The sequence below is a fragment of the Panthera tigris genome, chromosome E1, assembly GCF_018350195.1.
Source record: "Panthera tigris isolate Pti1 chromosome E1, P.tigris_Pti1_mat1.1, whole genome shotgun sequence".
Taxonomy (NCBI): Eukaryota; Metazoa; Chordata; class Mammalia; order Carnivora; family Felidae; genus Panthera; species Panthera tigris.
Window position 1 is genome coordinate 49,851,571 of NC_056673.1, and position 26,032 is coordinate 49,877,602.

The window sequence follows — 26,032 nt, forward strand, 5'->3', positions numbered from 1 at the left end:
CTCCTCCAAAGTAAAAGACAATTTGACATATCTTGTATCCCCTACCGATAGAAGACCAGCACCTAGTATGTCTCTTTGGATTCTGGAGGCAACACATTCAACACCTAGTAATACTTCTCTGGCCCGTACACTGCCTGACAGGGAAGGATGCCATCTTTGAGTGAGGCCTGGAGTAGGAATGGACTTTCCAGCAGGCACGTAGTGTCCTGCAAATTGTTGCCATTCTGTCACGTGATCTACAGGCCCTATGGTATGAGAGGGGTCAAGGGCGGGAAAATTCTGTTAAAATGAGAAAGTTCCATTGTGTGGGCTTCCGGTCCTTGGGGAATACATCAGAGACTTACCAGTCTGTGACCTCTTTACCAATGAAGATTTTAGGAGTCAGTGGAAATCATTTTGCTCAGTCAACTTCGCACATTGTATGAACGTGCATTCTGCTTCTGTAGATAATTTGCATAAAGAGCCTTATGGGTTTATAAAAGCTCCCACCTGCAGCTCCCCATTTGACTTCCATACAACCTAGCGTGTAAACAGGACTAAGAGGCCCCTAGGCTCGGTAAGGTTACGGGATTTACTCTCAACCACGCATCTCTGGAGAAGCCAATGCAGTCTCAGATGACCTGGGATTCCAAATTCCAACCTCTTTCCCAAATGGCACAAAGGCATATTAGATGCTTAATCTTCTGCATTAGCAAATAGATCACTGAGGGTTGTACTCAAAACTGACCACCGTTCATTTTATTTTTGCTTTTATCATAAACCAAAAGGGTGTCCAGGAAATAACCAGAATTGGTGTTTAGTTTTTATATTTGGCACAGAGTATAACAATCAGGCCAAGATCCAACATTGGCCTAAATGAGAGCTGCAATGCTTTTACAGTCCAGTCCCTGTACATTTCCCAGTTTAACATGTTATCAAAGATACATACTATATATAAAGGTATAACTATCTGTTATCTGTCTGTCTGTTAGCTCTCTTTCTCTCTCTCCCCACCCATCCATGTCTATCCATCTTGGCTATGCCCCGGAAATCTTCTCAATGTCATCACTGACTTTACTTCTGGACTTGCCCTTCTTCTACCATGAAGACTCATTCCAGCATTTCCATGTAAAATTCTAACATGAGTTCCATGATAGTTTATACCAAATAATTGGTATGACTGTTAAACATTAAGGCATAATATTAAAGCTACGGAAACAACTCTCCTAGAAAATGGCAGAGACTTAAACAAAACCATAGGGTACATGGGCTTTATGGGTTTTCCTAGGGGAGCTTCCCCTTCACCAAGCAATCAACTTCCTCATCAAAATTAGCCAAGTCCTGCTATGTGGAGAGCTCTGTCCCTGCTGTCCTCTTCCAGGTTGAATTTCTAACTCCAAAAGGGTAGAATTATTGTACGTCTTGGTACATTCTTATATCCAGATGGTCTGAAAAATCGACCAAGTACAAGTAACAAAGTCAAGGAACAAGATAAAGTAATAAACATTCACGGACTGAGTTTGTCTCAGGGTTGAAATGTATAATGCGTTTGCTTACGTTTGAGAAAATAATAAGTGCTTACCCACTGCACATCAAGGGAAGGAAATACTGCTTAGGGAGCTCCTTCCCTGTACATGACCCAGTGTTTTTAACACATTCAGCACAGCAGCAGGAAACAGTAGGAAGCAGGAGGAAGGGACATTTGGAAAAGTTTACATCAGAAGATCATACAGCTGGATATCTGTGGTTTTCTAGGGAACAGATACCCTTCTCTGTCTCTTTCGAGAAACCACTGCCCTAAGCTGGGTTGAACGCCCTTGTTGTTGACCAAAATATTGGCTCGGTAGGGCAGTGAGAACCCAAAGTGGAGCCCAACAGACCAAAAAGACACCACCAACAGTGGTGGGCCAGTCCTAGCCACAGTGCCAGTCGGAGAGTGACCAATGACCACGTCACTGAGAAAGTCGAGGTGCTCAGCTTAATTAAAGAATGAAGACAAGATGTGTCACTGTGACCCCAGCTGCTGTCAACAGGAGTCATCAGAGTCTCCCAGGACCAGGAAACCTGAACATTTTCCTTGGAATAGGTGACAAGCAAGGATTCCACCGAACAACGAGAAGGAAAACAGCACAAGGAGGAAGTCGTGAACAGCAAAGCTCGTGAGCTCGAGGAGCAAGAAACACAAAAAAGCAGAAGACTGAGCTGGAGGGAATGATGCAGGATGTCCAGATGTAAAGTGCGACCAACCAAAGGAGAATGTGTTATTCACGCTTAGATGAATGGCCTGTTTCTTAATCCATAGTGTAAACCAATAAAATAATATCGGGAACAAAGAGATGTATCTTATATTTTGTCCTTAATGTGTGTGTGTCTGTGCTCTAAAAAAGATAATCTCCTCTGAAAAAAATACATACAGGTATGTAATTGGGTTTTGTCTTATCTTGGACCAAAAAAATATGCAAAACAATGAAAAATCAGATTCAAAACAAAAAGCACAAAGCAAGAGACAAAGCCATCCCAATGACAACGTACACATGGATGAACAGAATACCTCACCTCCTTGATTCACGCTCTTGAATTTCAATTTAAGGTTGTTTTTTTTTTTGTTTTTTTTTTTTTAACGTTTATCTGTTTTTGAGAGAGGGAGAGAGACAGAGACAGAGAGACAGGGTGTGAGAGGGGGAGGGGTAGAGACAGAGGGAGACACAGAATCTGAAGCAGGCTCCAGGCTCTGAGCTGTCAACACAGCCCTGACGCGGGGCTCGAACTCATGAACCGTGAGACCATGACCTGAGCCGAAGTCGGACACCCAACCAACTGAGCCACCCAGGCACCCCTCAATTTGAGGTTTTAACATTTGCCATATGATGGCCAAGTCCAATAGATCATATACATGGATTATTTTAATGCTTGAAATTCTCTGCTTCCCAAAGTCTAATTTCAACATTCCATTACTTATTATTATTTTTTTAATGTTTATTTATGTTTGAGAGAGAGGGAGAGACAGAGAGAGAGGATGGGTGGGACAGGGGCAGAGAGAGAAGGAGACAGATAATCTAAAGCGGGCTCTGAGCTGCTTCGGCTGCCAGTTCCTTCTGGATCTGCTTTCGCTGCACAAGGTCACCTTCTTCCTCGGGGCCACTTGCATCCAGTTGCGACTGAGTGAGGCTAGGATAAAAAGCCCAACTGTCCCAACCTGATATGGACAACCCTGGATGGCAGAACTTGTCTAGAGCTTTCCCCCAGGTTGCCTTCTTGCTCTTACATCACCACTCCCACCCTCTTCCTTCTAAGAGATATTCGTCTCTTATTATCTTGCCCTCAAAATTCCAATGTCGTGCACCACAGAGTCTAACATTTAATAGCAGAAATGGTCCCAGAAAAGAAATGCACCGTTGGAAACGAAGGCGCTAGCAAGTACATATCTATGAGGCATTTGAGACTATGGTGTCTCAGCAAGTAAATACGAGAATGACGATATCGGATGGCTATCGCTAAACACCGTTAACGCACCAGAGCTGGGGCCCAGCAATACACAACTGGAAACCAGGCCTGGAAGCCCCAAGGACGCTTCAATTACACACAAGAGCCCACGCCTGTAATAAAGGTCTCCCTGTTCTCACACATGCAGATAAGTTTCTTCACGTGTAAAGTTAGCCAATGATGGTATGACGTCTACGGACAATTTCAGGTCTGCATACAATGACTATATTCTAATACTGGCTAAAATGCACTCTTAACCGTTAGGTGAGGAGTTTGTATTTAATCAGGCTACCAAAGGGGCGCCTGGGTGGCTCCGTCGGTAAAGTGTCCAACTTCGGCTCAGGTCATGACCCCGTGGCGGGCTCTGTGTCGACAGCTCGGAGCCTGGAGCCCGCTTCTGATTCTGGGTCCCTCTCTCGCTCTGCCCCTCCCCTGCTCGGGCTGTCTCTCTCCCTCTCTCTCAAGAATAAATAAAACATTTTTAAAAAATTTAAAAAAAAATCAGGCTACTAAAATCAGGTGCATTATCTCACAGTAAACACCTGATAACTTTTCAATAATTCTTTTTCTGGCTAGACTATTGAAAGGAGAACCTTCTGCAGCTGTTCATGGAGTAGCTCCTGCTGACCACATGACTCCTCCATGTTTTCCATTCTTTGCTGCAATTCAGTTTTCAGAGATCACACAAGTAGCATATGCCACTATTCGTTTGTTTTGGTTCTTTCCTTTCTCGTGCGTGAATGATTTACAGGTGATCGAGCCACTCAGTTCTGAGTCCTGTGCCCTTTTGCAAATACTCGTGGGCTCACGAACTTCAAGCAGAAGTTTGCTGGGACCCATCTGATTTTAGACAGGAAGCAGGAGACTGTCGGAGAACTGTTTCTACTACAACTCTGCAAAAAAGGCAGGTTGATTTCTTACCAGAAACCATGAAACCATTGCAAAACAAAAATGAAAAGTACATAATGTCAGCCCTAGAACAGCCACTAAAAATAAATAAATAGATAAATATAACTAATACGACAAGCGTGTAGAGAAAGTGGAATACCAAAGGTATAAAATCAGTAAAAAAAAAAAAAAAAAGTAGGAGTAGTAACAAATGGACCTAGTGACTGATGTGGAAAACAAAGACAGAAGGAAATGGTAGAAAATCAAATTTCCTGGGGCGCCTGGGTGGCTCAGTCAGTTAAGCATCTGACTTTGGCTCAGGTCACGATCTTGTGGCTCAGGGGTTCGAGCCCTGTGTTGTGGGCTCTGTGCTGACAGGTCAGGGCCCGGAGCCTTCTTCGGATTCTGTGTGTCCCCCTCTTTTTGCCCCTCCCCTGCTCGTGCTCTGTCTCTCTCATTCTCTCTCAAAAATAAATAAACATTAAAAACTTCAAAAATAAAAACAAAAGAAAATAAATTTCCTTATAACCTGCAGCCCATTGACAAATACTTGGGGCAGGCCGAGTATAACTTTTCTCTAGGAACTCCCTACTGTCTTAATATTAATGCTTTGCTGGAGGGAAAAACAACCTTGGCTTGACAACAGCTGGGCCTCCAGGATCCTGGGAGTCTTCTTTAGCACGTGAAAATCTTTTTGGAAACTTCCCCTTACCTTTATCTACCCCAACTCCCAAGTATATAATCAGTAACTTCTCACAATTCCCCAGGCAGCTCTTTCTGGCCACGGGTCCTGTCCCCGTGCTTTACTAAAGCCATCTTTTTGCACCCAAGACGTCTCGAGAATTCTTTCTTGGCCTTCGGCTCCAAATTCCCATCATCACCCCGAAACCACATCAGTGAGTAGATAGGAAATACAAAATCATGGTAGCTTGAATTCAACCAATGTCAATAATGACACCAGATACAAATTATGAAAACATTCCAATTATAAGAGAGTTTTCCGGACTTAATTTGAAAAGTCTGCCATAAATACATGCGATCCGCAAAGAACGAAAACACACTTTAAAGACCCAAAGATGAAAACTCAAACACTGGGAAAGAAACACCATGGGAAGACTCATCACAGAAAACTGGTGTGGCCCTACTAACTTCAAGACAAGAATTATTGCTGGTGAGGGAGGGGTCTTTCCTAATCATGCAGAGGTCAATTCATTAAAAGACATGAAAAACTAAGTGTATATAGACCTAAGAGCAGAGCTTAAAAACTCATGAATGAAAAAAAAAACAGGACTACTAGCAGCCATATTTATTTAATAAAAAAATGAGTGGAAAGAGAAAAAAAGAAGAAAAGAAAAAAAACAGAACAGAAAAGGCCAACAAACAAGCCCATAGTTAAAGCTGCAGATTTCAACAGCTGTAGCTCAGTAGCTGATAAAATCATTAGATAAAAAGTAACTATATAGGAAATTTGAATACAACCAAGCTTCTTAAACTAACTGACTCTTGTTGAGCACTCCAGGCAAAAAAAAAAAAAAAAAGAACAGATTTCAAAAGGATTTTTTTTTTATCGTTTTATTTATTTTTAAGAGAGAGAGACTGAGTGCGAGCAGAGGTGGGGCAGAGGAAGAGGGAGACATAGAATCCAAAGCAGGTTCCAGGCTCTGAGCTGTCAGCACAGAGCCCGACGTGGGGCTCAAACCCACGAGCTATGAGATCATGACCTAAGCCAAAGTCGGATGCTTAACTGACTGAGCCACCCAGGTGCCCCCAGAACATTTAAAAAAAAAAAAATAAATGCACATCGACTATTCATCATAGTAGATATATATTAAACACAAAACAAATCTCAATAAGCTTGATAAATTAAAAATATCTTACAAGTGCACTTTGACCAAAAGGGAATTAAATGGAAAATAATAATAGCAATATACCTGGAAAATCCCCAAATAATTGGAAATTAAACAACATACTTATAATAATGCATTTTTCAAAGAATATATTAAAAAGAAAAATATTTTGAAGAGGTAAGAATGAAATGCAATATATCAAAATTTGTGAGAAGCAGCTAAAACAGTACTTAGAGGACAATTTATAGTTTTGGTGACTAGAATAAAATAGGAAAATAATAAAGAAATTCAATGAAACTAGAATTTGTAGTCTTCGCGAAGACTGATAACATCGTTGAGCTCTAGCTAACCTAACCATTAATAAACACACAAACATGCAAATTGTCACTAGCAAGAATGAAAGATTGGCAAAAATACACCGGGTGATTAGTAATAAGAAATCCTATGTAGGTGGGCACCTGGGTGGCTCAGTCGGTTGAGTGTCTGACTTTGACCCAGGTCGTGATCCTGTGCTTTGTGGGCTCCAGTCCAGCATAGGGCTCTGTGCTGACAGCTCAGAGCCTGGATGGAGTCTGCTTCAGGTTCTATGTCTCCCTCTGTCTCTACCACTCCCCCACTCTATCTCCCCAAAATCAACATTAAAAAAATTATTAAGAAATCCTATGTAGGAATACTGATATCAAGCAAAATACAACTCAAGGAAAAAAACTGAACATGACAATTAATTTGTAATAATTATGATTTTTAAAAAATATTTATTTTGGGGAGAGCGCCAACAGGTGAGGGGCAGAGAGAGAGAGGGACATAGGATCGGAAGTGGGCAATGGGCTGACAGGCTGACAGCAGTGAGCCCGAGGTGGGGCTCGAACTCACGGAACAGTGGGATCATGACCTGACTTTAAGTCGGACGCTTAACTGACTGAGCCACTCGGACGCCCCGTATAATAATTATGATATTTATTCACCAAAAACCCAGCAACCAATTTTATAAAATAAAAATTACAGAGATGCAAAGGAGACAGCAACAGGGCATCACAATAGTAGAATACTTTAACACACCACCTTGAGCACAAGACAGAGGAAATGGACAAAACGTAGGAAGGATCCAGAAGATGGGAACACCATAATTAAAAAGGTACTATATATAGGGGCGCCTGGGTGGCTGAGTCGCTTGAGACTAGACTTTGGCTCAGGTCATGATCTCCTGGTTCGTGAATTGGAGCCCCGCATCGGGCTTACTGTTGCCAATACGGAGCCCGCTTTGCTCCTCTGACCCTCTCTCAGCCCCCCCCCGCCAACTCTCTCTCTCTCAAAAAGAAATACACATTCTATATTGATATATAGATATCAATGCATAAAACTATAGTCATTCCTATACAAAGTTCTATCTGTTTTAAAAATCACAATGAACAAGTTACTGCATGTACTATGTATGTACATATGCATGTATGGCTGGGCTCGTGTTTGTGTATTTTGCATGTGTGAAAATATTCCTGCAACCTTTCCGTAAATCTGAATTAATGTCAAAATGTATCCTACGTCAATATAAGTAACTTTACACCCTGATTACAGAGAATACAACTTCACCTCTCATGCACAGGAACCAGTCACATACAGTGATCCTCCACTGGGTCACAAAAATCAGTCACCGAGTTCTATGTCAAATAGAAATATTATATAAACAACATTCTCAAAAAGCGATGTGATAAAACTAAGAATTAGCAGCAGAATTTAAAAGGCATTCCACATGGAAACTGCCCAACCTTTTATTAAACATCTCTTGAGTGGAAAGGGAAATAAAAATTGAAGTTAAACGTCTTATAAAATGAAATGATAACAAAACACTACGTATCAGAATCGGTGGCATATATTAGGTTTAAGAAACAAAGGGGCTTACTTATAAGGCTTGTGTCCCACACCTCCAGACGAGTAGATGTCTGCACCCAGGCCAGAATCTTAAATGTTTACCCAGAGTCCTTAACGGGGTTCGATCACATAAACCCTCCAAATGGTCTCAGCAGCACATTGCTCTCTCAAGGTTGTGACCTTCAAAATGGCTCTGGTGGATGGGGCCTACGTTCCAGGGACAGGGGAGGGGCGAGCAGCCTCTGACTGCTGCGGCCAACCCCGGGGTCTTCCTGATAGCCCCCTCCAACAAATATTCCTATCTGAAAAAAAAATAAAATAAAATACAAATTTAATGTCCAGCACAGAAAGTCAGAAAAAATAACAACAAAACAAACGAAAAAGAAAGCCAAATCAAAGAGCCAAAAAAACAAAAGTAAAAATTAATAAGGCCACAACAGGAGGACAGTAGATCTCACTAATTAACCGAAACTTTTAAATAAATAAATATTTAAAAATATGTTGAGGCTCCTGGGTGGCTCAGTTGGTTGAGTGTCTGACTTCGGCTCAGGTCATGATCTCCCGGTTCATGGGTTCTACCCCTGCTTGGGGCTCTGGGCTGACAGCTCAGAGCCTGGAGCCTGCCTCAGATTCTGTGTCTCCCTCTCTCTCTGCCCCTGCCCCACTCGCATTCTGTCTCTCTCTCAAAAATAAAAACATTAAAAAAATTTTTTTTAAAGATGTAAACCACTAACTAACTTAATTATTTGGGGGGGGCCTGAAAGAAAATATAGATTAAAATGAAATATTTTCTAAAATATAATAGTAATGTGTGCACATGTGTATGTGTACATGTATGTGTTTGCACAAATGTAATGCAATTCTAAATAAGAAATGGTACCAAAAAAAAAAAAAATCAAAGTGTTACTAAAAAAGATATCAAAATGAAAAATTAGAAAACATTATTTCTTTAAAATTTTTTTTAATGTTTATTTATTTTTGAGAGACAGAGACAGCATAAGTGGGGGAGGGGCAGAGAGAGAGAGGGAGACACAGAATCTGAGGCAGGCTCCAGGCTCTGAACTCTCAGCAAAGAGCCTGATGCGGGGCTCAAACCCACAAACCGCGAGATCATGACCTGAGCTGAAGTTGGATGTTTAACTGACTGAGCCACCCAGGTGCCCCAACGTTATTTCTTAATGATAATGAAAATACAACATACCAGACTTGTGACTATATCCACTTGTGACTATATCCTAAGTAATGATTAGGGGGCAATTTGTAGCTCTAAATGGATATATTAGAAAAGAAAAAGTTTGAAAATCAGTGATTGAAGCTTCAGTCTTAAGAAGCCAGAAATACAACAGTAAGTTCAACCCGACAGAGAAGTTTAGTTGCCCCAAAGAGAAAGACCGACAAAGTCAGCATTTGATTCTTGAAAAATAATAATAAAATTTTATAATCTACTAGGTCGACTAAGAAAATAAGAGACAAATTACTTATCAGGAATGAAAAGGAAAGTTTCTTTATCAATCCTGCTAATATAGAAAAGGAACAAGGGGGCGCCCAATGGCTCAGTTGGTTAAGCATCTGACTCTCCATTTTGGCTCAGGTCATGACCTCACGGTTCGTGAGTTCGAGCCCCAAATGGGGCTCTGCACTGACAGTGTCCAGTCAGCTCGAGATTCTCTCTCTCCCTCTCTCTGCCCCTCACCCACTTGCACTGTCTGTCTCTCTCTCAAAACAAATAAACAAACTCCATTAAAAAAAAAAAGGAACAGGGGTGTTATAAACTACCATATCTTAATAAATTTGAAAATTTGGATTAAATGAGAAATCCTTTAAAAAACACACACACGCACACTTACCCAAAGTAACGCAAGAAGATATTTTCAAAATTGAATCATTCTTTCACAATGTAAGGAGTTGAATGTATCACCAGAAACCTTTCCCTGGAGGAGAAGAGGGACACATCCAGGTCTCAATGGAAAATTTTTCTAAGAAGTTAACTACTGACACTTGGCCAAGAGAACACTAGAAGGGCCAGCTAGTAATTTACAATGTGCCGCTTAAAGTGTGAAACGCCCCTGCCAGTACCTGGGGCCACCTTGTCTTCATTGTATAGCGATGTTGGGTTGATAGTTTACTTCTAATTTAACCAGTTACACAGCCTGGTTTGGATAAATCACCAGCGGAGGGGGGGGGGGGTACACATGCCTCTGTATACTTTTACCTGGGCTTTCCTGGAACGAGTATTCCTTGCACATTATCTTGGTGGCTGATAATTCAAATACAAACAGTTACCTGTGTGATTGAAAAAGGACGATGGGGATCTACTTCTGGAATTTTCTCAGGCCCCCGATACTTTCCCTGCCCCTCCTTTATTTTCTCCTGCTGTACCTTACAGAAATACACACCCCAAAGGGTCTTGTGAGTCCTTTCAATTATCTGCCTCTATACAATTTATGGAATTAGCACCGTGGTAGAAGATTTTTTAAAGTCTCTCTGGCTCCACGGTTTTAATAATGGCCGTGGCTCTGTTTGGGAGAGAGACAAATACAAAAGTTTGCAGAAGAAAGACCTGTTGAAGAACTACCGTTGCCAGCTGGGTTTTGTAACCATCCCTGGGGGTTGTCGATAAAGCACCGTAGCCATGGACAAAAGGAAAAGTTTATCTGGGGTTTTGGTGTTGGTATATCTCTATGAATTACAAGTACATTACAAAAGAAATTCTGGCTGAGGTCAGCCAAGAAAATGGTACCCTGACTGCTTTGGGTTCATTCACCAAAAATGAAAGTAACTAAGAAATAGTGTGGGCCACCAGAATTGCTGAGTTACGGCTGGCGATTCAGTCTGTAAGAAAGGGACATAACATCGTAAGGAGTTTGGGGGAAATCTGTTTTGATGGCTTGGGTCCCTGTCCCATCAATGATCACCAAAAAGATTATATAGGTAGCAGGCGGTTGGAGGACAATCAAGACTACCCAAACATGGGGAGATGTGGTCAAAGAGTTAGGGTGTTCTGTGAACGATCTTAAGGAACTCCCTCTTTTTATTTATTTGTTTATTTATTTATATTTATTTATTTAGAGAAAGAGAGCATGAACACTGAAGAGGCAGAGACAGAGGGAGGGAGAGAGAACCCCAAGCAGGCTCTGCGCCATCAGCACAGAGCCCGATGCAGAGCTCAGTCCCCCGAAGTGTGAGATCATGACCTGAGCTGAAACCAAGAGTCAGATGCTTAACCAGCTGAGCCACCCAGGGGCCCCAAGGAACTCCTTGGACCCTCTACTGAAGCGGATTTTACACACGAATGTCAAAGATACACCCAAGTGGAAGGGAAGGTTAGGGTCTCAACCAGACCGTCAGGTCGCAGCAGCTTTTGCAGAGATTTGTATAAAGGGACAGACTCCCCATCCCCAGCTTATTAGCCAGGGTAAATGTGGGGTTGTATAACGCATAATGAAAAAAGAATTGTACAACGCCAGTCATACATAGGAAGTGGAAGACTCCTTCTGAGGCCGTCGACCGTGTAGAAGCTTAATTAAAAATGACTTGAAAGTGGAAGAAATGAATAGAGTAATTGCTAACATTTTAGCGGAAAACTAAAGAGAGTAGATGATCCAGATGTTCCACCAACCTGTAGAGCTGCAACTGAACCGGTGAAGGTTCCTCTTTATGCTGCCATCAGGGACTTTTTAAATACTTGATGAGTAGTCAAAGGAGGAATCTACAGTTCCTGCAAAGCCAGAGTCAGCTGATATGGTGGGAGACAAAGGAGAGAATTATGATCCGGACCGATGGGAGGGCCAGGGTCTCTTGGCCCAACTCCTGAAGATAGCTTGGCGTCATGAGCAGTGAGGTATAGACCATCTTGCTGGAAACTTTTTCCCAGACTTCCCTGATGTCACATTTCTTGCACACATCTTGGTGGATCTTCAGGCCAAGAAGCATATTCCATGTGATTGAGAAAGAAGCCTAGGGCACTATTTCCAGAGCCCAATGCTTGCCAATGCTTTTCTCTGATCTAGCATATCCTTTACCTTTAACAGCTTATGTGAGGAGTCTGAGCGTCCCTTCCGACATCTGACCTGGTGTGATCCACCCAAGTTTCCGACGTGTTTTAGGAGGCCAGCACTATTTGCATACCAAAGTCGGACAAGGGCATGTCAAGAAATGAAAATGATAGAGCAACATGCCTCATAAGCATGGATGCAAAGTCCTAACCAAATGTTACCAGATCAAATCCAGGTGACCATGGCTTAATTGGCCATGAACTGGTCCAAGAAGGCTGGCTAGCATTCCAAAATCCAACCATTTAATTAATCATCATAGCCACTAGTGATGAATGATTATTTCACTAGAAGAAAAAAATCATTTCGTAATGTTACCTATGCATTCATAATAAAAACTATCTGCGGATTAAGAAAAGAAGGGAATCTTTCAATACGATGAAGGATTTAAAAAAAAACAAAACACAGCTAATATCGCTCTTCATGGTGAAATAGAGAATGCTTTACCTCTGTGAGTGGGAAAAAGAAGGAAGTCCACAATCAATATAGGCATTCAGCATTGTTGTCTTAGCAGTTCACAAATGGAGAAAAATGACTTAGAAGTCATAATTTTTAGAAAGGAAAAGTTAAAACTTATTCAGAGGAATATTTTCATAACCTTGGGAAAAACAAAGTATTTTTCAAGCAGGACCATTTAGGGGTGCCTGGGTGGCCCAGTCAGTTGAGCGTCCGACTCTGGCTCAGGTCATGATCTCACAGTTTGTGAGTTCGAGCCCCGCGTTGGGCTTGCTGGTGTCGGCACAGAGCCCACTTCGGATCCTCTGTCCCCACCCCACCCCCGCCCCTCCCCTTCTTGCGCTGTCTCTCAAAAATAAAACATTAAAAAAAATAAAGCAGGACTATCCACAAATGAAATTCCATTTGTGAAAAGGAAGAGTGAGAAACTAAAAATCACAAAATAAGAGAACACACCCATTGTGTACTTCCACCGTAGATCTATCTATCTATTCAGCAAAGGACTCATATTAATAATATATGTGAAATACCACAAGTCAATAAACGAAAAGCATACAATTTGATTTGTTTAATGGGTAAAAGATCTCAATAGGTATTCCAGCAAAAGAACTTCCAAATGGCCAATACGTATGAAAAGATGTTTAACGTCACTAGTCGTCTGGAAACGTAAATTAAAATCATGTACACGCACCAGAATGCCTGTTATTAAACCGAGGACAATGCGGGCGGCTCAGAATTCTCACATACTATTGAGACGACTGTAAAGTTGTACGACCACTTTTCATAACTGTTTGATAGTATCTACTACAGGTAGGGAAGTGCCTACTCTAAGACCGGCACTTGGGAGTGTAGGCATAGATACACAGAAATGAGTGCCGCCGTCCATCGAAAGACCTATAAAAGGATGTTTGCAGCAGGTTTAGTCATAATAGCCTGAATGGATACATAAATTATGGTGTATTTACACAGTGGAATACCACACGACAACAAATAAAAGTGACCCATTGCCATGCCGATTTCACAGATAATGTTGAGTTAAAAAAAAGAAGGAAAAATATGATGTGCAGAGACACAACACAGAGGCTGTGACCCTGGGGCGGGCTCAGCCATGTGCCTCTGTTCACGTGGTCACTGCCATTGCCCAGCCCTTGCTCTGCCTCTCCACTACAGGAAGAACTATGCTGTGTTTCTCGAGGAACTTATAACATTATAATTATAATATTGCAGCTTTATCATTCCAAAACATTTTCAGTAAGTTAAAACAGCATAATTCTTTTTTAGAAACAGAGGGTATTTGAGGCTTCCGGGCTGTTCCAGCAGAAGCTTGCACTTGGCTGAGGGCTGAAGTTCCTCCTCCAAATCATCCAGTTCCTGCTCTTTGGAGAGGTCCAAGAAAACCTCTTCTGGAAACGAATAGAATAGAAGGAGGCCACACGGCCTCCAGTAGCTCTGGACTGAGTGCAGTGTCTACTCACAGACGGTACTTTAATATTCACGGCTGATATAAAATCACAAATCCTGGGGCACGTGGGTGGCTCAGTCAGTTGAGCGTTCAACTTGGGCTCAGGTCACGATCTCGAGGTTCGTGAGTTTGAGCCTCGTGTTGGGCTCGCTGCTCTCAGACAGTCAGTGCAGAGCTCGCCTCGGATCCTCTGACCCTCTCTTTCTGCCCCTCCCCTGCGTGCACGCTCCCCGAAATAAAACTGAACGCTTAAAAATTAATAAGCAAATAAATGAAATCACGAAGACCGACCCACCTGCTCCAGGGTGGGCTGCGAGAGGCCGTACTCCTCCAGGCTGAAGCTCCGTTGAACTGCGGAAGGGTGGGCACACTTTGGGAGTTCGTATATTTTAAATCTGGATGGTTTACTACATCACCTTAGGACACAGAAAATACGGGCAAATCTTAAATGAGGTGAGGCGACTGACCCCATCTTTCAAAGTTTACTGTTTTTAATGTATTTTTTTTTTTTTAAGTTTATTTATTTTGAGAGAGACAGAGAGGGCGCAGGTGGGGGAGAGAGAGAGAGAAGGAGAGAGAGAATCCCAAGCAGACTCCACACTGTCAGTGCAGTGCAGGGCCTGACGCGGGGCTTGAGCCCACGGACCCGTGAGATAGTGCCCTGAGCTGAAATCAAGAGCATGCTGATTTGCTTAGCCAACGGAGCCACCCACATACCCCGGTAGTGAGCACATCTTCTAGCTAACAGACACACGTCTGCTTAGGTCTGGGGGATGGAAGGCACTTGTGTTATGCTTGCGTGGTGCCCACTTTTTGAGATCTCTAAGGGGGGAAAGAGCCCCAAGGTTTCCGTCCCCACACGTGAGCCAGTGCTTAGCAGAGCTGACTCGGCAGCCAGAAGGAAGGAAGGGGGGAAACGACACCTAGAAAAGGGAAGCGTCGGAAGATTGCAGAGAGGGTGGCTCAGTCGGTTGAGCCCCCGACTTTGGCTCAGGTCATGATCTCGTGGTTGGTGAGTTCGAGCCCCGCGTCGGGCCCTGTGCAGAGCCTGCTTCGGATTCTGTGTCTCCCTGTCTCTGTCCCTCCCCCTCCCCCACTCACACTCTATTTTTCCTCAAAAATAAACATTAAAAAATAAATAAATACATAAATAAATAAGTTTATAAAAGACCGCTATGGCTATCGAAGGAACAGATAGATGACTCTCGGGCTTTTTTTTTTTTTTTTTCCCCAAAAGCCATTACAACTTGCCCCTAATCGAGTTGAAATATCCTTGGAGTTTAACAAAATAGACAGGCAAGTGCAGGTATGGTCCCTCTAGGAGCCCAGCAGATCGGAAATGTGCGGCCACATGTCCCAGGCCAAGAGTGGTCTCAGTGTCAATCTGGGGAGTGCTGTGAATGACCACATGGCCCAGAAAGTCGGGGTGCTCGGTTTGGAGAAGACAATGGTGTCACAGCGACCACAGATACTGTCCCCAGAGGTGAGAAGAGTATCTCTCTTCCCGCCGGATGGGATGCTGCCCAGTAAAGCCAATTAGATCTCCAAATTTACCCTTGCATTTTGTTTTTTAACAAGGGGAAAAATATGTTGTCTCTGTCCTGTGATCTCTGTCCCTCTGGCAACCCTGAGCTTTCTGATGGTTTGGCCTCATTGCCTTTTTTTCTTTTTATGTTTATTTATTTTGAGAGAGAGAGAGAGAGAGAGGGAGGGAGAGGGAGAGGGAGAGAGAGAAAGAGTGGGGGAGGGGCAGAGAAAGAGGGAGACACAGAATCCGAAGCAGGCTCCAGGCCCTGAGCTGTCAGTACAGAGCCCGACGCCGGGCTCGAACTCACAAGCCGTGAGATCATGACCTGAGCCAAAGTCAGACGCTCAACCGACTAAGCCACCCAGGTGCCCGAGTGGCAACATTGTTTTAGAGTGTCATATCTTATAAACTTATCCTGGGTGTTGTTAGATTACATATTATTTATCTCATCCATCTACCTGTCCTGCACTTGGTTTGTGTCTCCAGTTAACATTCTAATGGATGTGCTTTTACTGGCTCTGTTATGTCCTAATAACCCTAAAAGCTCACCTGGAAAAAAATATGTTAATGATAATGGAAAGATTAGAAGTCTCAGTATGTGGCAAGAGCTATGTTACGGTGCTTTATATACAGTATCTCATTTAGTTCTCAAGCTGAGAGGTGTAATTATGATCTCCTCTCTCTCTCTCCCTTTCTTTGTTTCTTTCTTTCTTTCTTTCTTTCTTTCTTTCTTTCTTTCTTTCTTTCCTAATAACCCTAAAAGCTCTCCTGGAAAAAATATATTGATAATTTAAAGATTACAAGTCTCAGTATGTGGCAAATGCCGTTAGTATCTCATATAGTTGTCAAGCTGAGAGGTAAGATTCCGATCCTTCCTTCTTTTCTCTCTCTTTCTCTCCTTCTTTCTTTCCTTATTTACTACTTATTTTAAGTAGGCTTCATGCCCAGCATGGAGCCCAATGCGGGGCTCAGACTCACAACCCCAAGATCAAGAGTCAGATGCTTAACAAACTAAGTCACCCAGGCGCCCGTATGATCCCTTCTTTACAGATTCGGGGACAGAAGCTCTCAGGGTTAGGATTACTTTCCCAAGTTTGCACACTTGGGGAATGACAGCCACATTTGCAAAGCCAGCTTTGTTGAACGGAGGAAGGCAGAAGTCAGCAAAATAGGCTCTTTCTTCTTGTAACGGTTGGTCAACATTTCAGCACGTACTCGCAAGGCCTCAAGGCAATTTCCTCGTGAACAGTGCCAAGAAGAAAACCACAGGCCCCACATAGTGCCCCTTAGGGCATGTACAGAAAACCAGGCTTTTTCTCTTAATTAATTAATTTTTAATTTAAATCCAAGTGAGTTAACTATAGTGTAATCATGATTTCAGGAATAGAATTCAGCGATTCATCACTTACTCGCAACACCCAGTGCTCAGCCCAACAAGTGCCCTCCCGAATGCCCATCCCCCATTTAGCTCATCCCTCCCCCACCCCCCACCCCCACCTCCCCTCCAGCAACCCTCATTTTGTTCTCTGTATTTAAGAGTCTCTGATGGTTTGTCTCCCAGTAAACCAGACTTAATCTGTAACCTACCTGCAGTTTCAACTTGCCCGGAATGTAACCTTTAAGCAGTCAACGTAGAATTTCTCGGTCCGGGCTCGGAAATTTACTGACAGGCCCCTTCCCCTCTCCTTAAGAGGGCAGCCTCTCCTAAGCAAGGCATTCCTTGCTACTAAATTCCTTTGTTTGCTTTTTTCTTCCTTCCTTCTTTCCTTTCTTTTCTTGATGTCCCCTCTCTGCCTTTGAAAGCTTTCTTTCTTTTAGCTCAGCAGAAGGCTCCTTCCTCCCCCCCCCACCACTTGTTCGATGATTCCAATTCATGAATTGTTTAATAAGGCCAATTAGACTTTCACATTTACCCACTGAATTTAGTTTTTTAATGGCAGTACTGACCATTAGGGAGTCAATTGCGTTAGTGAAGTCGAAAGGCTGTGGTTTCCATGGTTTCTTTTAAAAGAAAGCTTGTGGTTTTGGTGTCGACGGTAACTAGGTCCCTAGTCGAGGAGACAGTGTTCCCTGGAAAAGAAACAGTCGGTGACAGGCTTGCACATTACATGAGAGATCGCAGTAGCTTCTGAGAGCGTGGAGCTCTTTGTTCAAGGACCTTAACTCGCAGAGGAAATTTCTAGCCAAAGGTGAAAGCGACAAGAAATATCTTCTGGTGCTGGAAGATATCGTTCTGGTCGGTATGCTCCTTTGCAGGCAGCTGGCAAGAATGACCAGTGTCTGTAAATGACAAGCACATCATACGAAGGGGTGATTTTTAGGGACGTGCTCTGAAAAAACACAACATATATGTGTTTTAGAAATTAATCACTTTGTCCTTAGCACTAACTCTGTGTCTTCACTAGCTGCCTTCGGTTATATCGTCTATAAGCCCCATAACCTCATTACTGTCCGGTGAGGTGATTTTGAACCCCCAGAGCTTTCCCCGCACCTGCGTGAAAACATAGTGCGAGATAATTGTTCTCACTTGTTAAAAAAGTTTGGAAAACTCATCTAAACTTCCACTTTTATAAAATTTCTTATTCTTTTAGAGTTTAATGGTATTTTATTCCAAAATGATAAATATTCATAATTTTGAAAATATTTTTATGTTTAAAAAAGGGAGATTAACCTTGCTTTCTCACCTTATAGCTAAGCTCCTTGATTGGCGGGTGGGAAGAATCTACTTTAAAAACACCAAAGTAGGGGCACCTGGGTGGCTCAGTCAGTTGTGCCTCTGACTTTGGCTCAGGTCATGGTCTCACGGTCCATGAGTTCGAGCCCTGCGTTGAGCTCTGTGCTGACAGCTTAGAGCCTGGAACCTGCTTCGGATTCTGTGTCTCCCTCTCTCTCTCTCTGCCCGTCCCCCGCTCACACTCTGTCTCTCTCTCTCAAAAATAAACGTTAAAAAAATATTTTTTTTTAAACGCACAAATTAAAAACAGCTGAAGGAAGCTTTTCTTAAGAAACAAAGTATAACAAAGGCTATCTTTCCCGCTGGGCTCTGTGTTTTTCTTATTGTGCCTTATCCTGAAGAACATTTTTAAGAGAATTCAGGTGCCAGGCAAGCGATGGTATCTTTCTGAGAACAATCATCTAGAGCTTAAAGGAAAATAATCCCGTGTTTTAAACATAGACGCCACAAGCAGTTTAAAATCCAAAAACCGTGGCAGCTTTTTCCACAACAAAGGAAAAATCCACCCAGGACAGTTTTGAGTCAACCTTTTATGAATGGGGTTTGCCCAATTCACCTTGTTTTCCTGGATACCACAGCAGATGACTGAGCCAACAGGTGGGCAGGTATGCTTCTTGAAATCACCGCTGGAGCAGAGATATCCGTGGGCCAGAAATAGCCACCTGGGATTCTTTTGTGAGGAAGAATAATCTCGTTTGTTTGAGCCATTCTACTCTTCTGGGTTGATCCCATATCGCAGCCAAACTTGTCCTAATATACCTTTCCACATCTTCCAGATCTTAACATCTCAGAAACCTTCTTCGACAAGAAAAATCTTAGGAACATTTCGGTAATGAATCATCTCATTCCTTCAGTGTTTAATCCTGACATTTTGGAATGTTCCTTCACACCTGTAACTTGTTCTATCAAAGCCTGACATTACTTACTGTCTTTGTCATCTTGTTGTACAAGAAAGCAACTCCAACATACCTTAACTCTTTGTGGAAGTTCCAATCACCATCATCCGTGCTATTGCTGCATGGAATTTGAGTCCCACCTTTTCTGTTTATAATACACAAGAGGAGATGGTTTGTTAAAATCAGAAGCTGAGTTGATGCGTGAATGGACGTCACCGGTGGCCATGGGAAGGCCGTGATATACTTGAGGGAATGGGAATTCTCCCCCCGAAATGGAGATTTAGACACATTTTAGCTGGATTCAATACCCAAGACCTGTTGATCTGTCTCCTGAAGCTTCCTGTCTTTGATCATCTGGGAGAATCACAATGGCGTGGTTATAAAGTGGGTGATTATAATCTGAGTCTGGAAGGCATACTAAAGATAATCGAGTTGAGCATGCTTGGGCAGGAGAAACTGGATGTGGGGAGAAATGTTATTTACTATTTTGGAGTCTTGGTTAGTAGCAAGACTGGGGATGAAGGTATGATATGAGCCAGACTAAGGCATATATGCTCCTTTATAATCTTCCTTGATGAGGGGTGCTTTTTGCTATAGACACCATCCTCAAGCACTGTATGTCATGCACTTAGGCAATACTACTCAAGGTCAAAATAGCAAAGGATGTGAGAGTATGCTTTAGAAGCTTTTATAGAAATTTAACATTTCTACAACCTCTCATAACATGTTTTGGTATTTCGGAAAGTATTGATCTGTAGTCGGTTTCAATTACTGCCTTTGAGTGGACTGTCTTAGGTATCTCGTGGCAGTAGAGTAATGACACCACAGCAACAGCATTGACCTGCAGCACATGTGACTCCAGAGGCGTTCTTAAAATTCCCTATGGTCTCGGTCTTCCTTCGGGTAGAAGTGGGGCATATTTGCTATTTCTTCGTTATCTTACTGTTCATAAACGTAGCACGTGTTCAGTTGGGCATTAAGAATACCAGCCTTCTGGGGCGCCTGGGTGGCTCAGTCGGTTAAAGTGCCCAATTCTTGATTTTGGCTCAGGTCATGATCTCACGGTCATGAGACTGAGCCCCACATCAGGCTCTGCACTGAACATGGGGCCTGCTTCGGATTCTCTCTCCTTCTCCTTTTGCCCCCCCCCCCCCCCACCGCACCCTCTCTATCTCTCAAAAAAAAAAAAAAAAATATATATATATAGGGTATCAGTCTTCTAATCAGGAACATAGAACACCTTAGAGTATTGAGAAAGATTTTAAATTCGAGTAATAGATCCAAATTTTAATCAAAGTCCTGGTTGAGAAACATGTACCCATGAGGAGTTTTTACAAGATTTTAAGGTCTATTTTTTCGACGCTAAAACAACAAGAAAATATGCAATTTTCTTACATGTCTGGAATGCCCAAGAATATTGAGTCTACAGTATGTTGAGGGACATAAGCAGAATGAGTATACACACTGTTCTCTTGCATTTGGTGAGCAAGGTAACTGATTTTCTCTGGCAGTGCTCAGTCTCCCAGATGGCTCATGGGTCCAGGTTTGGGAGTTTAGAATGGGTGTGCTAGGAGAGCATGGCTGTAAGGGAAAACTGCCCAATGAATGTGATTCAAATGATAAAGAAAGGGGTGGGTGGAAGGCAGGTCAAAGTATGGGCGGGCCTTGAAACTATACATTATCTTCTGATCATCCAAATAAATGACCTAGAGAATTTCTAGGACAGAGTTTGAAAATAGTGAGAAAATAAGCAAATATAGAACAAGGTGTTCAAGCAAAGTGATAGATAGCACCTGAGTTCCAATAGCTGGAAATGAATGATGAGAAGGACAATAGAAAATCTGCCTTAAGGGACAGGAATATTTTTTTTGCTTACTTTTTCCTTCTTTTTGGGGACAGTCTTTGTCACTTTTCCAGCCCATCCTTTTCTGAACTCAACATCACAAGTCAATGGGTTCCACCTTAAGATTTTGTTCAGTATCAAGGGTTTTCAACTTCTTCACTCGGTTTTGTCAGTTTGTGAAAACCGGGCAATGTAGTTCAAGATCAGCACGAACTATGCAGAAGAGACTGAACATCCAAAGTAATCCATAAAGAAGAATTTTCTTGTAGCCAAACAGGTTACAACATAGTTGGTGTCCATTAGTGAGAGAAGAGCTGCAAACCAGAATTCAACCTACCGGTACAATCCTATATTCCATTATATAGAATTAGCGATATAAAGAGTGAGTTTTCATCCTGTCATGCATTTTCAAAAAGTTAAGTCTATAAAAATTTATGATGACCAATGATCAAATTCTCTGAATGCTCTATAAGCAAGCCATGTAATCTGTCACTTCCTATGTTTATAAAATAAGCAAATGATGGTAGGATCTCTGAGGTCATGTTCAGCTCCGAATTTTACTGTTAATTTGCCCTGATGGTTAAAATGTGCTTTTAAACCCCAGGCGAGGAGTCAGTGCTGAGTAAGGATATTTTTCCATATATGGTGATGTGTCTGCCTCAAAATTTACCTTTCTTATCAAGATACCACCCAAAGGAAAGGCTTTCCATCTATACCTGGGGAAGCATATTAAAAAATATACCAAACCAGGGGCACCTCAGTGGCTCAGTTAAGCATCCGACTCTTAATTTCGGCTCAGGTCATGATCTCATGGTTCATGAGTTCGAGCCCTGCTTTGGGCTCTGTGCTGACAGTGTGGAGCCTGCTTGGGATTCTCTCTCCCCCTCTCTCTGCCCCTTCCTCTCTCTGTCTCTGTCTCTCTCTCAAAATAAATAAACTTAAAAAAAATAAAATACACCAAACAGAGGAATCTCATTTAGTTTTCAGTATTTTTTGCCACGCTTGTGTTTTCAGAGGCTGCACTGATTCAGGACATACCAGGGTGCGGAGTTCTTTATTTTCCCTCCCTGAAATAGTTTACAGACCATTGTGCAACACAGCACTGAAGCTTGTGCTCTCTAAAAAGTTCAAAGAGACGTGAACTTCAAACAGAAGCTACACTAAGGCCCACACATTTTAAAATGTGTTACTGACCATTTTTAATGCTGATTTTCTAGATGTCTGCAAAAAGAACAATTTTTGCAGGTTAGTCCCGAGTATTCAATGCAAGAAACCACACCCCCCAAATGAAAAAGACTGTTTTTCATTCATTTTTTACTTCATTCCAAGATGGTAAAATTACCAAGCCGCTGGTTTAAAGGCATACAACTGTAATGCGATGGGGTGATCTGGGCCACGTCTGGAGAAGTTTTTGAATGTTATATTGAGGTGAAGACTGCTACTGGCATCTAGTGGGTGGAGGTCAGGATTGCCATAGAATATTCTATAATACATAGGACAGCCCCTCTGTTCTCCCTCCCCCCAACAAAGAATTATCTGGCATAAAATGTGAGAAACGCACATCTAGTATGAGAAAAATGAACCCGATGTCATTAAAATTATTTATTGGGGTGCCTGGGTAGCTCAGTCGGTTGAGCGTCCAACTTTGGCTCAGGTCATGATCTCGCAGTCCGTGAGTTCGAGCCCCGCATCAGGCTCTGTGCTGACAGCTCGGAGCCCGGAGCCTGCTTCTGATTCTGTGTCTCCCTCTCCCTCTGCCCCTCCCCTGCTCACACTCTGTCTCTGTCTCTCAAAAACAAATAAATGTTAAAAAAAATTTTTTTTAATTATTCACAATCCCTGTAGTGATTCACTTATCAAGCCCTTGGAATAAATTATGCTTACTTTCCACTTCAAATACTGCAAACATTCACTCAATATAACTTTGTTGTATATAACATCTAAGTTAGGTCATCCTTCCTGATGTTTTACAAAATGGGGAAGGGTAGACTGATCCCAAGGCATCATATCTTGGGTTGGAAGCTACTGTTGTTTGGCTATACTTTGAGGATGGTGTGGCCCAAATGGGTTGAGAGTGAAGACGGGGTCACCCTTGCAGGATCTTGATCCAGGCAAAGACTGGGGACACGCAGCTTAGACGAGTTCAAGGTCTTTGGCAATTGCATCAGTGTCCTGATCAAATTTACTCCAGGTTTTTGTCCCCACCCCTTTCCTGGCACGATCTGTGTTAGTGAACATATAAGTGACTATCTGTTGTAACAAACAACCCGATAAACTCATTAATCTTGGTAGCACAATACCAGAAAGTATTTTGTAGTGGTTCCATTTTTTGGTTTTGTTTTAGAGTATGTGGTGTGTGTTTCATGGCTCGGTCCTGTGCAGTCCAGATGGTTCTGTAGGCAGCTCATCTCCAAATGCTAACTCCCAAGATAGTTTCCAGAAAATGTGGTTTCTGGCGACATCTTTCCTCTTGGCTTGCAAACAGCCACCCCGCCGTGTCTTCATGTAATCTTTTCCCTGTGAGTGCACAGAGATATGGCGTCTCTTCCCCTTCTTATAAAGATACCAGTGCTATTGGATTGAGGCCCCGATCTTATGACCTCACTGAACCTTAATTATCTCCTTAAAGGTCCCATCTCCAAATACGGTCACACAGTTCAGAGCGTTAGCATATGAATTTCGGGGAAACACAATTCAGACGGTAACAGCTGGCAACAATAATTGTAACAGTAACAACAAAACACCCAAGTAAGAGTATACAAGTATATTGCATTGATTTTAAGCTGTCTACAGGGTCACCAGTTAGAGAGGTCGTAACGTACATCAACACGAGAAATTAAGATCTGCATGAGGATAGACGCTTGCATCATAAAAAAAAAATGCAAAATCAGAAATATGTTTCAAGATTGTATGTAAGATACGTAATTTTTAAACTTTCGTCAACTTGATTATTGAAATTCCTACTGAAATTACTTAATAGGTTTCAAATTTCCTGTACGGTCACAACAGACAAAATATAGACTGTGCAATAGAAAATCTGAAAAATGACAGAAAAGGAAAATGCAGGTATTAAAAACCAACAACAACGACAACAACAACAAAAACCCAAATCAACTGAATTACCAAAAGCGAATACTTGTGATAAACACCGGGTGCCGTATGCAAGTGTTGAATCACTATATTGTGTACCTGAAACTACTATTACACTGTATGTTTAACTAACTGGAATTTAAATAAAAATTTTTTTTAAAGCAAATACTGTGCTGTTGAATAATCACTGCCTCCCTTTCCCCCAAAATCAGGATTAGGTCTTACTTTGTACTTATGTACTGCATTCAAAAGGATAAGAAGATAGTCAGTATTTTGATGTTTGAAGACAGAAAATAAAACTATCTCTGTCTCATCCTCAGAAACCCAAACATTCTATAATAAATGCATTTTTAATTGACTACCCTATGAAATGTGGGATTTCGTTGCTGGTATAGAAGCCGCGTGGTCTGGTTTCACGACTGTTCTCACTGACTTGGCTCCTTAGTCCCACTATATGTAATATTATTGAGAAAAATGGTGGCATGAGTTTCAAAAGCATTTTATATCATGTCTGAGATAAGATATATTAATGATATAAAATATTCTCTTTCAAACGAGGCAGAAGCTTAAAGAGAAACATAGGGTATTTGGCGCGTCAAGGGTCCTCCTGGGGGAGGAGCTTCCATCTAACTGAGGGGTCAAGTTCTTCGTCAAAGTCATCCAGCTCCTGCTCCTTGGAGAGCTCCAGGAACACCTGAGAGGGGCAAGAAATGAAGAGACGGGGAGGTCACGCTGCCTCCCGCAGCTCCAAGCGAGCGCAAAGCACGGGCACAGCTTGTACACTTCTGTCCCACGGATGCAACAAAGTCCCTAAAACGGACGCACCTGCTCCAGGGTGGACTGCGAGAGGCTGTACTCCTCCAGGTCGAAGCTCTGTTTAACTGCAGAAAGATGGGTGCACATGAGGAGTTCACATCCTTTTTATCTGGAGAGTTTTACCAAGCTATGTACAAAAATGTACATGCAAATAGATTTTAAAATCTAAAATATAAGGTAATAGATATTCTCGGATGAATATGGAAAGGCACGTGCTTGCTTCGGAAGCACGTATACTGAACACGGAGAGGCAGATTCACCCTATGGTCTTGTAACAAGCTGGAAATACTCTCCCGTTGTCTTAGAGTTTGGGCAGGGCCACACAAGACTGGAACACAACGTAAGGGGCTCCAGGTCACCTATGCAGGGTAAGCTAAGAGATGGTTCCCTTTGGGCTAGAACACCAGCATGTGCCCCTCTATGTCCACCTTCCCTCTTCTTTACTCTGATCTTTGTTCCACAGGCTGACTTAAGAGGCTTTTTCTGGTGTTTTCCACCAGTGGCAGTTCATGAGGAGGGACAGAGGAGAGGGGGGCTCAAGGCCTTTATTCCTTCCTTCACTCCCTCCCTCACATCAACTTTGCGCCTTGATTGAAAGTCCCTGCTTCCCACAAGGTGGAAATTCTACATGATTCTACTCCTGGATTCCAGCCACTGCTCCCTCTCTTAGTCTCTTCGGACCTAAGAATGGCAACATTTTTCCCGTTTTTAGCCTTGGGTACTTACGCTGAGCCTTGCCCCTTTGCAAATGGTCCCTTCATAGACCAAACTTTGTCTAATTCCCCCCCCTTTTTTTTTTTTACCTACTGTTATCCGTGTAGACTGTGATTAAGACCTCAAAGGAGCAGACACGTAAAAGGAAGAAAATAATGAACAGAGAGGTAAGACTAGAAAGCAAAGGTTTCTTGTGGACAGTTACCGGATGTGGACAGAGAATGCGGTAGGATCAGCTTGCAGTCTGGGCACGTGGGGTTGGGTCCTTGACTCATGTCTGGGAACATGTAAAGGATTGTGGACGGTGATGGCCCTGCACTTTCAGAGTGTGGAGAGGCAAAGGTGGTGCATCCCATGGGGGGTACCCCAAGAGACCTC

General features: G+C 42.5%; 1 protein-coding gene across 1 annotated transcript in view; it reads right to left on the reverse strand.

Moving 5' to 3' along the window:
• Window positions 1–23,783: 23,783 nt before the first annotated feature.
• Window positions 23,784–26,032, reverse strand: part of LOC102963693 (ATP-binding cassette sub-family A member 9) — a 62,697-nt gene continuing 60,448 nt past the window's right edge. The window contains 2 exon segments of the mRNA XM_007073434.3: window positions 23,784–24,818; window positions 24,950–25,005. Coding sequence (XP_007073496.1) covers window positions 24,720–24,818; window positions 24,950–25,005 — 155 coding nt within the window. The 3' untranslated portion in view covers window positions 23,784–24,719.